General features: G+C 36.4%; 1 protein-coding gene across 1 annotated transcript in view; it reads left to right on the top strand.

Annotated features, from left to right (window-relative positions):
* Positions 1-8922, top strand: part of LOC121254176 (cyclic nucleotide-gated ion channel 1-like) — a 61338-nt gene extending 52416 nt beyond the window's left edge. Inside the window, exons 5-10 of the mRNA XM_041154134.1 lie at positions 4482-4768; positions 5433-5544; positions 7284-7565; positions 8135-8605; positions 8683-8755; positions 8823-8922. Coding sequence (XP_041010068.1) covers positions 4482-4768; positions 5433-5544; positions 7284-7565; positions 8135-8605; positions 8683-8748 — 1218 coding nt within the window. The 3' untranslated portion in view covers positions 8749-8755; positions 8823-8922. The remainder of the gene's footprint in view (positions 1-4481; positions 4769-5432; positions 5545-7283; positions 7566-8134; positions 8606-8682; positions 8756-8822) is intronic.
* Positions 8923-13302: the final 4380 nt, after the last annotated feature.

Below are 13302 nucleotides of genomic sequence, written 5' to 3'. Positions count from 1 at the left end.
TTAAAAAATACTTTTATTTGTAATATTTAGATAGTGAAAAGAGATGGAATAATGAATATTAATTGTAACCAAACCATGCGTTACTTTTGTCCGCCACATAAAAGAACGCTTGAAATCCTCCCTATACCGAACAGTGCGAACACGTCGAGTCACTTTCATAAAATCGATAGGGCCCTTCTACGTAGACCGTCAACCTGGCATTTTCAAATCGATAATGGCCTAATTGGTGTTATTGTTTGGAGAAAGGCCCACGTAACTTCCATGATATCACCCAATTCATCCTCGCCCCAGAAACATAGAAGGCAAAATGTCACTTCTAGTACGAGACAGCAAGAAACAAGTAGAATGCATATCGGCTTTAAAGAGACTAAGTTAGGATCAGCTGCATCTTCATATGTTTGGAGGGGTATCTGGGAGGTAAAGAGTTTATTATTATACGGGTGTAGATGGAGGATAGGAGATGGAAAGACAACTAACATCTGGACTAACTACTGGTTGCCTAATCACAAGCTGGTTCCAGCTCCAGTTTCAATCTCTCCATCTCAACTGAATTCCAAGGTGGCTTATTTGATTGATGTTAATACGAGATGGTGGGACATTGAAAAAGTTAGGAGTCTTGTACCACCAAGAGAAGCTTATGAGGTTCTTAATGTGATGTTGGCATAAGATAGCAGACCAGATAGCATTGTCATGAGAAAAATGAGGTGTTCAGTGTAAAGAGTGCCTATCAAATGTTTCAATCGTTTGGAGATGAGAGGTAGCTTGGTGAGGTGTCATATAGGGAGATCGGATCAGAGGAAAATGTGGAAGAATATATAGAAAATGCAAGTGCCAACCAGAGTAAAGATCTTTGCATGGAGGGTATGCAACTTTAAAAAATTTAAAAGCAAAGAAGGTATTGGAAGAGGCACAGTGCAGATGGTGTAATGAGGACGAGGAAGATATTAATCATGAGTTATGTTTCCTATAGGAGAGTGAGGTTCAAATGGATATTGCACAGGTTGTGGCTACTGTGGTGAGAATGAACTTCTCAGGAGAAATGGAGAAACTATTTTTGTGTGCGTGGGGAATATGGTATAGAAGAAACCAACTGGTTTATGAGAACAAGAAGCTATCTCCAGAATAGGTAGTACTGGATCATGCTTTTTCAGTCTACCAAGATCACAAGTATGTGGCAGATGAGCAGAACAAAAGTTTGAAGCCTAAATGTTGTTGCACCTACAGGAGCTCTCAAGTTAGACATTGATGGTTCTATTTTCCATGATCAGTGCAGATCAGGGGTGGGTATGGTGCTTAGAGATGAAGGTGGTAAGGTGATCTTCACAGCTAGTAAACCAGAACATGAAGTGAGGGACCCTACGGAAATTGAACTTTTGGCAGTTTTGAGAGGTTTACAGATTTGTTATCCTTTGGGTATTCTTGAGCTTCAAGTGGAGAGTGACTCACTTTAGGTGGTACAAGAGTTTAATAGAGAACAAGAGTCTTCGTTTATATGGGGAAATTTGATCCATGAGGTTGGAAGCATGTTGTACATGTTTCCTAAGGTTACAGTCCAGCAAGGAGGCCGAATGGCCAATGCTGTTGCCCATAGTTTGGCAAGACAATCGTGGCATATTGATAATCTAGTAATTTGGTGGGATTCTTTTCCTGAAAGTGTTTCCCAAGTTATTTGGACTGATGCTACGTTGTAATTCCTTTACAGATGAATAAAACAGTTCGCTTTGTTATATTAATATATATTGTTATGAGGTGGCTTGAATTCTGATTGAACAGTGCAAGTGTCGTAGGTTCGCTCGAGCGGAGGTTCACTCAGCTCGAGCGAAGTCAGACAGAGAGCTTCGCTCGACATTCGCTCGACATTCAGCTCGAGCGAAGTCAGACAGAGAGCTTCGCTCGACATTCGCTCGACATTCAGCTCGAGCGAATTCAGATAGAGAGCTTCGCTCAAGTATCGCTCGACATTCAGCTCGAGCAATATCCAAGTCAGAGAGCTTCGCTCAACACTCGCTCGACACCCAGCTCGAGCGAGTTCAGGCAGAGAGCTTCGCTCGACTCTCGCACAACTGTTGGCTTGAGCGAAGTGCAGAATATCTACGTTCGCTCGACACTCGCTCGACGTTCGCTCGAGCCAATGTTCACAAAAGTGAATTCTCACTTTTCCTATAAATATCAAACGGCGCCTCTCTCATTATTTACTTCTTCAGAATTCATTTGGCATTTGTTTTAGTGTTTTCTTGAGAGAGAAGTCTAGAGAGAGTTTTGAGAGATAACTTCCTTGTGAAGTTTTGTTGTATTGATTTGTACTCCATCTCTGTTGATAGTGAAATCTTCGATACCGACCCCACCAGTGGACGTAGGCTCGTTTTGAGTCGAACCACTTAATTCTTGGTGTTCATTTTGTGTGATTGTCATCAATTTCTTTCGTTTTAGTTCCGCTACTATACTTCGCGTTAGTCCTAGCTACACTTATACCCAACATATATATATATATATATATATATATATAAACAAAAAAAACAGAAGTATGAATGCCGGCTGGTTTCACACCCAAATCAAATCCCCCTCGAGGCTTAACCCCCACCAATTTCAAACCCTCCCCTGACGATGAAGATGATGATATTCCTCCTGGGTTTGGCCCCCGCGATGAAGATCATGACCCACCTGAATTCAATTTTTCCCGTGACTCGGTTCCATTTGCAACACAATTTTGTCACACGAATAGTAAGTTTTAGGAATGCCATTAGTTTTGGGGAATGCAATATATGATCCTGATCACACGAATGGTAATAAAGAATATAATCGTTTGTAAATTAGAATAAATTAGACCAAAATACTAGAGAATATTCTAATCTAATTAGAAAGTATTATATATGAACTTTTCGAAAAACAGAAAGGGGGGGAAAGTAACGAGATCATCTATCATGAAGTGTCATGCTTAAATAGATCTCTTAGCCAAGGTCCTTTTGGGTCAGATGGCATTGGTGCAAGTTTCTCAGTGATCAGAGAACCAAGTTTAATCCCCCTCCCCTGTAATAAAAATAAAAATAGATGTCTTGCACCTAAATCTCTGTCAACTGTCCATGCAGGTGCTATTTCTAATTCTCTTTTCAAAAATGAGAGGTTCCGAATCATTGAACAAAAGGAAAGTCTTGACCGCTGTTGTTTTAGTCCAATATCTGCCAAGAGCTCTTCGTGTCTACCTGTCATGGACAAAAGTATTCATCCACAAGAACATTATGATCATTAACCTATCTAGAAGCGTCATAGCAGTGAAAGCTGGATTCAACTTGTTTCTATTCATTATTGCCAGTCATGTAAGTTTGACTCTCAACTTCATACTTATCTACCTCATATAATTTTTTATTCTAATTAAACTTTGCACCGATAAGTGTCTGAATATATATCTTTATGATGAAGGTTTATTGATTTCTTTAGGTTTCAGACGAATAAACTTTGACAAATAATAAGATCGGGGTTGGATATGCTAGTGACAGACTCACGTAATCATCTTTCTTTATAATCTAAAACGAAATGGATATCAATCCCGTAATTCCTACAAACTAGGCTATTTAATTTTTAAACTCTTGTATTCTGATTATGTATATTCCGCATGCTATGCTAGCTATTACTGTAATCTATATCTCAAACTGTAAACCCTATATAAACGTAATGAAACACACGGTTTTGGCATCTTGCTAAAATCATCCTTCGCATTTATTATCTTTCATGGTATCGTGAGCCAATAGCTTATGCTTTAAGATCTTGCTTCCGCTTTTCCTAAACATGGCCGAGTCTGGTTCTTCCTCCTCATCCAATTTCGTTTTTCCCAATCCAACGCAACTTGTCTCTGTCAAACTTGATGAGACAAACTATCTTGCGTGGACTGCTCAATTTAAACCCATCCTCAAGAGTCACAATCTGCTTGGTTTTATTGATGGCTCTAACCCTTGTCCTGCTATGTTTGTTGATGATGATGCTGCCAAAAGTGAGTCTGTGAATCCGGCCTATACCAGTTGGCAGGGACGTGACCAACTTCTACTAAGTTGGATCATCTCCTCTATTTCTCCTTCGCTGGTAGCTTCTCTCTATGGTTTGGATACGTCGTAATTTTTGGCGTGGTAGTCCGCTTGCTGCTCGTTTTGCGTCTCAATTTATTCCTAGTATGTGTCCAAAGCAAAGTTGAAGATCAATCACAGCAATCCATATACAAGTCACATGAACTGATTCAAAAACTATTCCTTTCGGGACAATTTTCAGGATCAATTGGAAAAAGAGAAGGATAGCATGAGTACCAAACCAACTTGTTCGCTCCATTTTTTGTTCTATTATTTCAAAAATTCTCTTACGCACTACGATTATTATCATGTAATGTTTGTTGAGATTTTCATCCGTACGTAGTAGTGTAAACTTTCTTAGGAAAAGTTTTGCTTCAATATGATCTGCATAATTTACTAATCATTAAGTGGTTAATGGTCTTTTAGATACTGGGTGGTCTTTGGTACTTTTTCTCCGTCGAGCGAGAGACCGCTTGCTGGCACCTCGCCTGTGAAAGTCATAGTGATAAATGTGTTCCAAGTTCTTTTGCCTGTAACCACGGAAGTTTTGGCAATTACACATTTTTAAACGATTCTTGTCCAATAGAAACCCCAAATACAACGGTCTTTGATTTTGGAATATTCCAAGGAGCACTTCAATCTGGTACAGTGGCATCCATGGATTTTCCGCGAAAGATCTTGTACTGCTTTTGGTGGGGCCTTCGAAATTTGAGGTTTGTGAATGTTACTGTTAAGACTCAGCTATTTCACAGTAGTTTTTATCATTGCTTGTGCTTAATTGTCTATGCATTCATGTTCTATGAAGGGCCACCTCTCCAGTGGATCCTTGATACCATATATATTAGTGGTTTTAAAATCAGAGAAATAAAGAAAAGAGAAAGTAACCTTGTATATATTATTTGGAACAGTCAAGTCAAAACTACAATTTAGGATATGTTCGGGCAATGGAAAAATGTCTCTTTTATATAGCTGCAAGTTAATTTTCAATGATGCAAATCTTTATAATTAATTTAAGATTCACATTGCAAAAATTATGATACTATATGTAGGGATCGATGCAAAGAATGATTTTTCTACTGTTGTTTAAATTAACTTTCCCCCGGAGGAATATATAGTACTAATACATACATGTGTACAAATGCAACAGAGAGACAGATTGTTCATGTTTATAATATCAATTTGTTCTAGGCCGCTTGCGATTATGATCATTTCGGCTTCCTTATCTTGACCCCTACAGTCTTATTAGCTTATAATCACTTGCATGTAGACCATTTTAGATTTTATCTGTTACTTTGATCAGCTTAGTATAATATTAATTAATAATTTCGATTGTGAATACACCATCTCTTACATTGTATAGTTGTTGCAAATTGGTAGTTCTTTCGGTTCAAACCTTCAAACAAGTACGCATTTCTGGGAGAACGGCTTCGCAGTTTTAACTTCCGTCTCTGGCTTGCTTCTGTTTATGTGCTTCCTTGGACATTTGCAGGTTGGTGATCAACATGCATACTTTTTGAAGCTTCATAGCCCGTAATTATATAATTTTTCTGTGTGAATATCAGAGTACTTTTCCATATATAGATCCTTTTTTATATCTGTTGTAATAGTTTCCTCGTTAATTATTAACTTACAGTCTGTAAGCATTCCATAAAACAGAATAATGGCCATCACGTCCTCCGTTTTAGGGAAGAATTTGAATGATAAAAGTTAAAACAGAGTATACTCCTTGTCTTTAAAACTGGCGCTGGTTGCTTTTAATATCAGGAAAAAGTGGCAAGAGGATGACAATGACAGTCGTACTATCTCACATTCATATATATATATATATATATATATATATATATATATATATAGAGGGCGTAGGGGGTGTTTTTCATATGTGAGATGTTTTTGATAAAATAAGAGGTATAAAATAGCGAATAGTATCTGATGAGAAGAATTTATATATATATATATATTTATAGGGATGACTGTATGAGGTACTGTCTCTTATACAGGCACCAGCTTGACTTGGCTTCTTTGATCCGTATACGGACTCATGTGCTTACTATTGGCTTCCACCCCTTAATTAGAAGTGTAAAAATAAATCGAAAAATCGGATCCGTTCTTCAATTTTCAAAACCGGTTAGAATTGATCTGGTCTCGGTTTTTATGTTTTCTAGGATTGAACCAGTTTGCATATTTATATATTTTTAATTAATTTTTAATATTATATTTAATATTTTTTATATTATTTTTTTTATAAATTATAATTATATATAAAATAATATTATATTATAATTTGTAATATAAAATTTTAATATTAAACATGAACATTTATTTAATCATATGTTTATAATGTTTTAAATATAAAATCTATATTAATTACATTTTATGGCTTAATAAATTTTCAACATATTCATTTTGATAGATATATTAGTAATACTAATATACAATAGTATATTAATTACTATATTATCACTAATATATAGTAATAGTACTATACCAATAGTATTACTATATACTAATAGTATTAGTGTATTACTAATATTTATATATATATACATATATATAAGTGTAAAAGATTAAAGATTTAATATATATTAAAAATTGAAAAATCAGACCGAACTGGTAAAATTGGAAGTACCGGCTTAGGGGATAACCTGTACAGTATCGGTTTTTGAAAATGTAAAACCGGTGTATATCGATTCGATCCCAAAATTTGTCTAAAATCGGACCAAATCGGACCTGTTACACTTGTACCCCTTATAAAGAAATGACTTGGCTTCTTCGTGACAAATGATAATTCTTGACAACAGTTAGAGGATAGTTGGAAATCAGATGAAATGAGAAATATGTTAATAGTAATAAAATAATTTGTAAATATTAATAAAATAATTTGTAAATATTAATAAAATAATTTGAGTTATGATATTTTATGAAGTTTTGGAAAATGAGAGAAAAAAATTGAATAAAAATATTATAAAGTTAAAATATTATTAAAATATAATTTTTTAATATAATTTTTATTTTAGAATTTGAAAAAGTTGAATTGTGTTTTGCATTTTGTTTGGTAGTTTGACAAAGTTATAATGATTAGAGGAATATATTGAAATTTTGAATTTGAAAACTGTATGTTTATGTAGTATTTACATGTTGAGATGTGATGAGATGAGATGTAATGGGATGAGATGAAACCATTTTAACACCCAAACAACCCCTTAATGCGTTGAACTTGTTATGCAACAGATGTATATGCAGTGGGAGGCATCTAGGCAGTTGGAGGAAGCTAATCAAGTTGAGGAATATGGGCGGTGGCGGCAATATGAGATGGAAGCCAAAAAAGGGAAAACACATGCGTGGATAGTCAGAAATCCACGGCTTAAAGAAATAGGAAAGCAGATCATGTCCCAAGTAGACCGAATGTTTGCAGAAAATAAAGATATTGATGCAGAGAATCCGTTACCTTATCTTCCCATTTTCACTAGAAGAGATATTCTGCGCCGTCTCTGCTTACCCCTACTACGGAAAGTGAGTCCTTTTTTTCCAACTTCCTTTATAAATAGAGCAGAAATAAATTCATCCTCTTTTTTTTCTTTTTCTTTTTTTCTCTCTCTCTCTGTAAAGGAGAGCAAGTCCGCCTTAATTTTGTCATATTTCCTTTATGGATAGAGCAAATAAGAAATAATTCATTTCTTCTTTCAGCGAAAGAGAGTGGTCCCCCCCCCCCCCCCCCTTTTGCACTTCCTTTTGGATATATAGAACGAAAAAAATAGTACAATTGAAAATTAAAATAATTTTTCTCTGTAAGAAATGCGATAAATATGAAATGAGATGTTGAAAATAGTAATAGCAAGTATACAAATGTATAGGTAATTAACACGATCCGAATTCTAAATTAATGGAATTAATATTAAGTTGCAATGGTGTTGTTAGAACGTAATTTTTATGAATAATTACAAGAAGTTTTAATCCTCGACTCTGAATATTATATGCTTCCATACATACTTATAGAGTAATAAATGTTTTATATATTGGCATGGACTTCTCCTCATTAATCATCCTTCTCGATTATTTATTTGTTTATGTTCGACACTTAGGTGCCACTTCTTCAAAATGAGAGTGAAGATGTGTTGAAATTGATTAGCAGCGACTTTCTCAAGCAAGTGTACTACAATGAGAACAGTTACATTGCTCGGGAGGGAGAACCACTTGATGCGTTGCTCTTCATCACGCAAGGCATCGTATGGACCTATACAACTAGTCCTGATAATCGTCAAACTGGGTTTATTACAACCGATGACTTCTATGGAGTTGAACTGCTAGAATGGGTGTTCAAGTCCCCCTTCGTGCCGGACCCATCCAACCTCCCGTTCTCGACCAGGACTCTCAGATGCCATACAAAAGTTGAAGCTTTCGCTCTTACGGTCGGCAACATACAGCATATGCTATATAAATACTGGTGGAAGTTTAGCAATATCAGAGGGATAAGCGACTCCAATTTGGTGGAAAATTTTGCCGCATCAAACGTTCAGGCAGCGTTTCGCCGCTGGCAACACGCTCGTCAAATGATACTTGGTGAGTCTGGCCAGAAGGCTAAGAAGACCGCAAGTGCCAAGGATAACACTACTGGCGACACGCCCGTCAAATGATACATGGTGAGTCTGGCCAGAAGACTAAGAAGACCGCAAGTGCCGAAGATAACACTACTTAGGCACAATATATACTTTCTAAATTCTACTTATGCCCTTGGTCCTTTAGTACGTACGGTGTTATGCTTAACTGCTACTTAAAAGTTAAAGACTGCTTAAAATCGACGACAGGCTGTTAGATGTACCACTTCAAATTTTATGCTAGTCGTTTTCAGTGAATGGTTAGATCAGTAGATCAAAAATAAATGTTTGTGAGGTTGTTTGTCGGGTAGGTAGTAAGTTGTGCTGATTTGGTGTATCTATTTTTAAAAGAAAGCACCGTATTCCAATTTTATTTATGACTTCATTTATGATGGAGGAATGCTGTATATAAAGGGAGCATGAGAGTTACAACTAAATTCTCAAAATCAAGCTCCCAACAAAAATTGAAAGAGAAAATTAATAATAAAAGATTTCAAAGGGTCAGTACAGAAATTAAAAGCTAGACTCTAGGAGCACCTGCATGATCCAGAGCATGCACACCAGACATTTGAACTAGAGAAGAAAAACTTAACTGTTTTGCCAAGGGCTCCAAATGAGGCAAGCTTATCCGCTAAAGGATTACAGTCCCTATAAATAAAAGGAAGATGAAGTTTCTTATCATAAAAATAATTCTAGATCGAACTGCATCTCCCAATACTCAAAATTTGTGCCGTCAAACTTTTCAATTTTAGGCACCTAATACTGTATCTAATATTACAATATTACTCTTGCAAGTTTTGTTTATCAGTCTTGCATCAATCAACATATCTTTATATCTTGTAAACGTTGTGGAATTCGTCCCGTGCTTGTTAGAGATAATATCAAAGCAAGAATTTAACTTGATTATTATCCTGACTTGATTTTTATAATGATCAAGATATACCTTATTTCATCTCCATTTAATTTTCCGAGAAATAGGGATTAGTGTTTATATTCAATCACAATTGAAAATAGTAAAGATATAGCATTCAAAGTCTCTCTTCCTCAATCTTTTTTCTATTTCAAGTTTTTTTATATTTTATAATTTTTGCTATGGTATTAGAGCCTTGGCTAAAGCAATGCTCGATCTTGTGGAGTATTAACTTTCTTCAATCCCTCCACTGGCATTACCTCTCTCATAGAGTTTTCTTTACCTTATAACCATATTCGCCTCAAATCCATACCTTTGGAGCATCTTTGTTTGGTGTGAGTTTTTTCATTTGATTCCTTGTTAGCCCAATTGTTCTTTCTTGTCTATTGTGAGCATTGTTTGAAATCTCATACCCATTTCTAGCCTTTTTTGTAATCCTATAGTTGACCAAGACTATATCTAGCCCACTATTGGTTCAATATTTTGACTTAGTATTATCCTTTTATTGGCTTTAGCACATTACCAACCGATTGTCGACCACAATTCTAGGTTTGATGTTCCAACTACTAGTGACTTCATTACCACTGCCCATTTCATCATCTCATTAGCGATCAGTCAACAAATATGAATGTTATACTTGAATTTTAAACTCAAGATTTTAAAACAGATCTTCTTCCTCCTTATATCTGCGAGTGAATCCAAGTGAAACACAAAGAGATAAAAGCTGTGAGAGAGAGAGATTAGTCAGCGTTTGACAAGTGAATTTGATATTTGAGAGCCCATTTTAAGCCATGAATGCTGAGGCAGGTCTATATCAACTAGAGAAATAATAAGTTACCCTAGAATTTCACTTTGTGATGTCCTGAGTGTTGGACTTTTTGTGTGGAGCCTAATTTTGTTTTGTGGCAGTCCGATTTAAAGACCTAACTCGAAAAGAATTTGTTGTAATTTTTTGATCGGTTTTCAATGAGGCTTGGGCCATGGAGCACAACCCAACCCTCACTTAATGTTTACTAGCTAATGACCCTAATTCGGGTTTCACCACACACACACACACACACATATATATATATATATATATATTCTATTTCCGTATGGCCGCATAAAGTATTTCATCATTAAAGAATATAAATCTTTTGTAGCTTTTGTAGACGTAGGCACGTTACTGAACCAAAAAATCTTGTTTGTTGTGTGTGATTGATTTTGTTTTTCTTTATTTTTTTTTCTCCTTATCGTTGCCAACAATGGGTATCAAGAGCCAGGATCGGGTTAAGTAAGAATGATGGCTGGAGAAGAACTAAAGGTGTCTGCAATCGAAAAGTTTGACAGCACATAATTCATGTGTTGGAGGATACATGTAGATGATTATCTTTATATATTTCAGGTATTGGAGGATGCGGATTAGGGGTCATTCAGTTGACCATATCAAGTTTAGTTGCACAAAATATTATTAAGAAAAATACCACTTGTCTGGCAGCCTTGTCTAGTATGTATGACAAGTCGCTAATAACAAGGTGCATCTGATGAAAAAACTATTTAATATGAAAATGGTAGAAGGTACGTCCATTGCACAACATCTTAACGGGTTTAACATTATTACAAATCAATTGTCATATATTGAAATTGAGTTTGACAATGAGATTCGGGTATTGATTCTGTTGACTTTATTGCCAAATACTTGGGAGGCCATGAAAATGACTTGAGTAATTCTCCCGGGAACACAAAGCTGAATTATGATGATATCTAATTTTTTATTCTTTCTAAGGAAGTGAATAGGAGAGATTCAGGTGAGACTTCAAGTTCGGATTTTGTCCTACATATTGACACTCGGGGTAGAGGACATGACAAGAACTGAAATAAGAATAGGTCAAAATTGAAAAATAGGAGTAGAAGCAAGTCAAGTTCTGGGCTGCAAAGCACTTGCTAGAACTATGGCAAGGCGGGTCATTTCGAAAGACTTTGCAAAAATCTAAAGGAGACTAAGAATGACGTTGCAAACACTGTGACTGAGAAAGTACAGGATGCTATGCTTCTTGCAATTCATACTCTAGTTTATAATTGGGTGTTGGATTCAAGAACTTCATTTCATACCACTTCACACAAGAAAATCATGCAGAATTATGTTGTTGGTAACTTTGGTAAGATGTATATGGTTGATGGAGAAGCACTAGATGTCATGGGAATGGGAGATGTGTGCACTATCCTCCCACACAGTAATGTGTGGACTTTGCAAAAAGTCAAACATGTTCTCGAACTAAAGAAAAATCTTATCTCTGTGGAATAGCTTAATGATAGCGGTCATTTGATAGTTTCTCTAGGCGGTATATGGAAAGTTATGAAAGGTGAGATGGTTTTGGCTCATGGTCAAAAAACAGGTACTTTGTATATGAAATCTAGATCAAGCGATCTGATTTCTATCACTGTAATAGAGAATAATGTAGAGTTCTAGAACCACAGGCTTGGTTATATGAGTTAGAAAAGGATGAAAGTACTTTTGTCAATGGGAAAGCTACTAAAACTGAAATCAGATGACTTGTATATGTGTGGGGGTTGCATTCTAGGGAAGCAGAAAAGGCTCGGTTTCTTTAAGGGTGGCAGAAAACTAAAACACGTGAACACTTACTTGTAGGTTCTCCGTACTACCTTACCTTTATCAACGATATTGCAAAGCGGCATAGGTCTATTTTCTAAAGATTAAATATGATGTATTTGAAATATTCAAGAAATAAAAAGCTTTGGTTGAGACTAAAACAAATTTAAAACTGAAATGCCTGAGGTCTGATAATGGTCTTTACGCACATTGATAGAGGGTTCAAAGAGTACTGTGCAGCGTATGGTATCAAAATGAGAATACTATTCCCAAGACACCACAACAAGATGATGTCACTAAGCATATGAACAAGTACCATCAATGAGCGAGCTAGGAGTAGGAGGTTGTAAACCTGGTTACTACATACATTCAAGGCAACTACAGTTAACATTGCAGTTTATCTGATTAATCGTGGGCCATCAGTTCGTTTAGAGGAGGTTTGAAGTGGAAATGAGATGAAACTTTCTACTTAAAAGTCTTTGGCTGTATTTCTTATGTTTATGTTCATTCTAATTAATGCTCACGGCAAGCTTGATGACAAATCAAGAAACTTGTAGCTCAGAGGATAATAATGTAATTTTATTTATTTAGTAGAACAACTATACGATTAACTTCTATAATACTTCATCATTTGAAAACATGATCAAAGGGTATAACTGTAATAATCATTTTCTACTAGGTTAACAGAGAGAGAGCGAGATATATATATATATATATATATATATATATATATATATATATATTTCCTTTTAAGTAAACTAGAACAAAACGAGGAAGACCAAGACGTGTGTGGCGGCAGGGGCTCACTGAGAGATGGAGACCACGACGGGGGCAGCAAGCTGGGCGGTTGACTATGATGGTGAGGGCGGCGGCAGGTCACTGGGAGAGAGAGAGGGGGAGATAACGGGATGAGCAAGCCCAAACGTGAGAGATGAGATGAAACTCACCGTGAGGCTGAGGTGGCGTGCGGCGGACCTGGGGTGGCTTGGGGTGTCCGGCGATGATCTCTGCGTAGGTGGTAAAGGCGTGGGGGAGCTGGCGGCATGCGGAGGAGTCGTGCCAAACGGAAGAGCCGTGCTGTGTTTTCGGGGGCCAAAACAGAGATGATTCGAGGATTACAAAGGAGGCCTCGGGGAGGCGTTGGGCGGTGGTTTC

This window comes from Juglans microcarpa x Juglans regia, chromosome 3D (assembly GCF_004785595.1).
Source record: "Juglans microcarpa x Juglans regia isolate MS1-56 chromosome 3D, Jm3101_v1.0, whole genome shotgun sequence".
NCBI classification, from domain to species: Eukaryota; Viridiplantae; Streptophyta; class Magnoliopsida; order Fagales; family Juglandaceae; genus Juglans; species Juglans microcarpa x Juglans regia.
The sequence above is the reverse complement of the archived record's forward strand: the minus strand, read 5'-3'. Positions and strand labels throughout refer to the sequence as shown.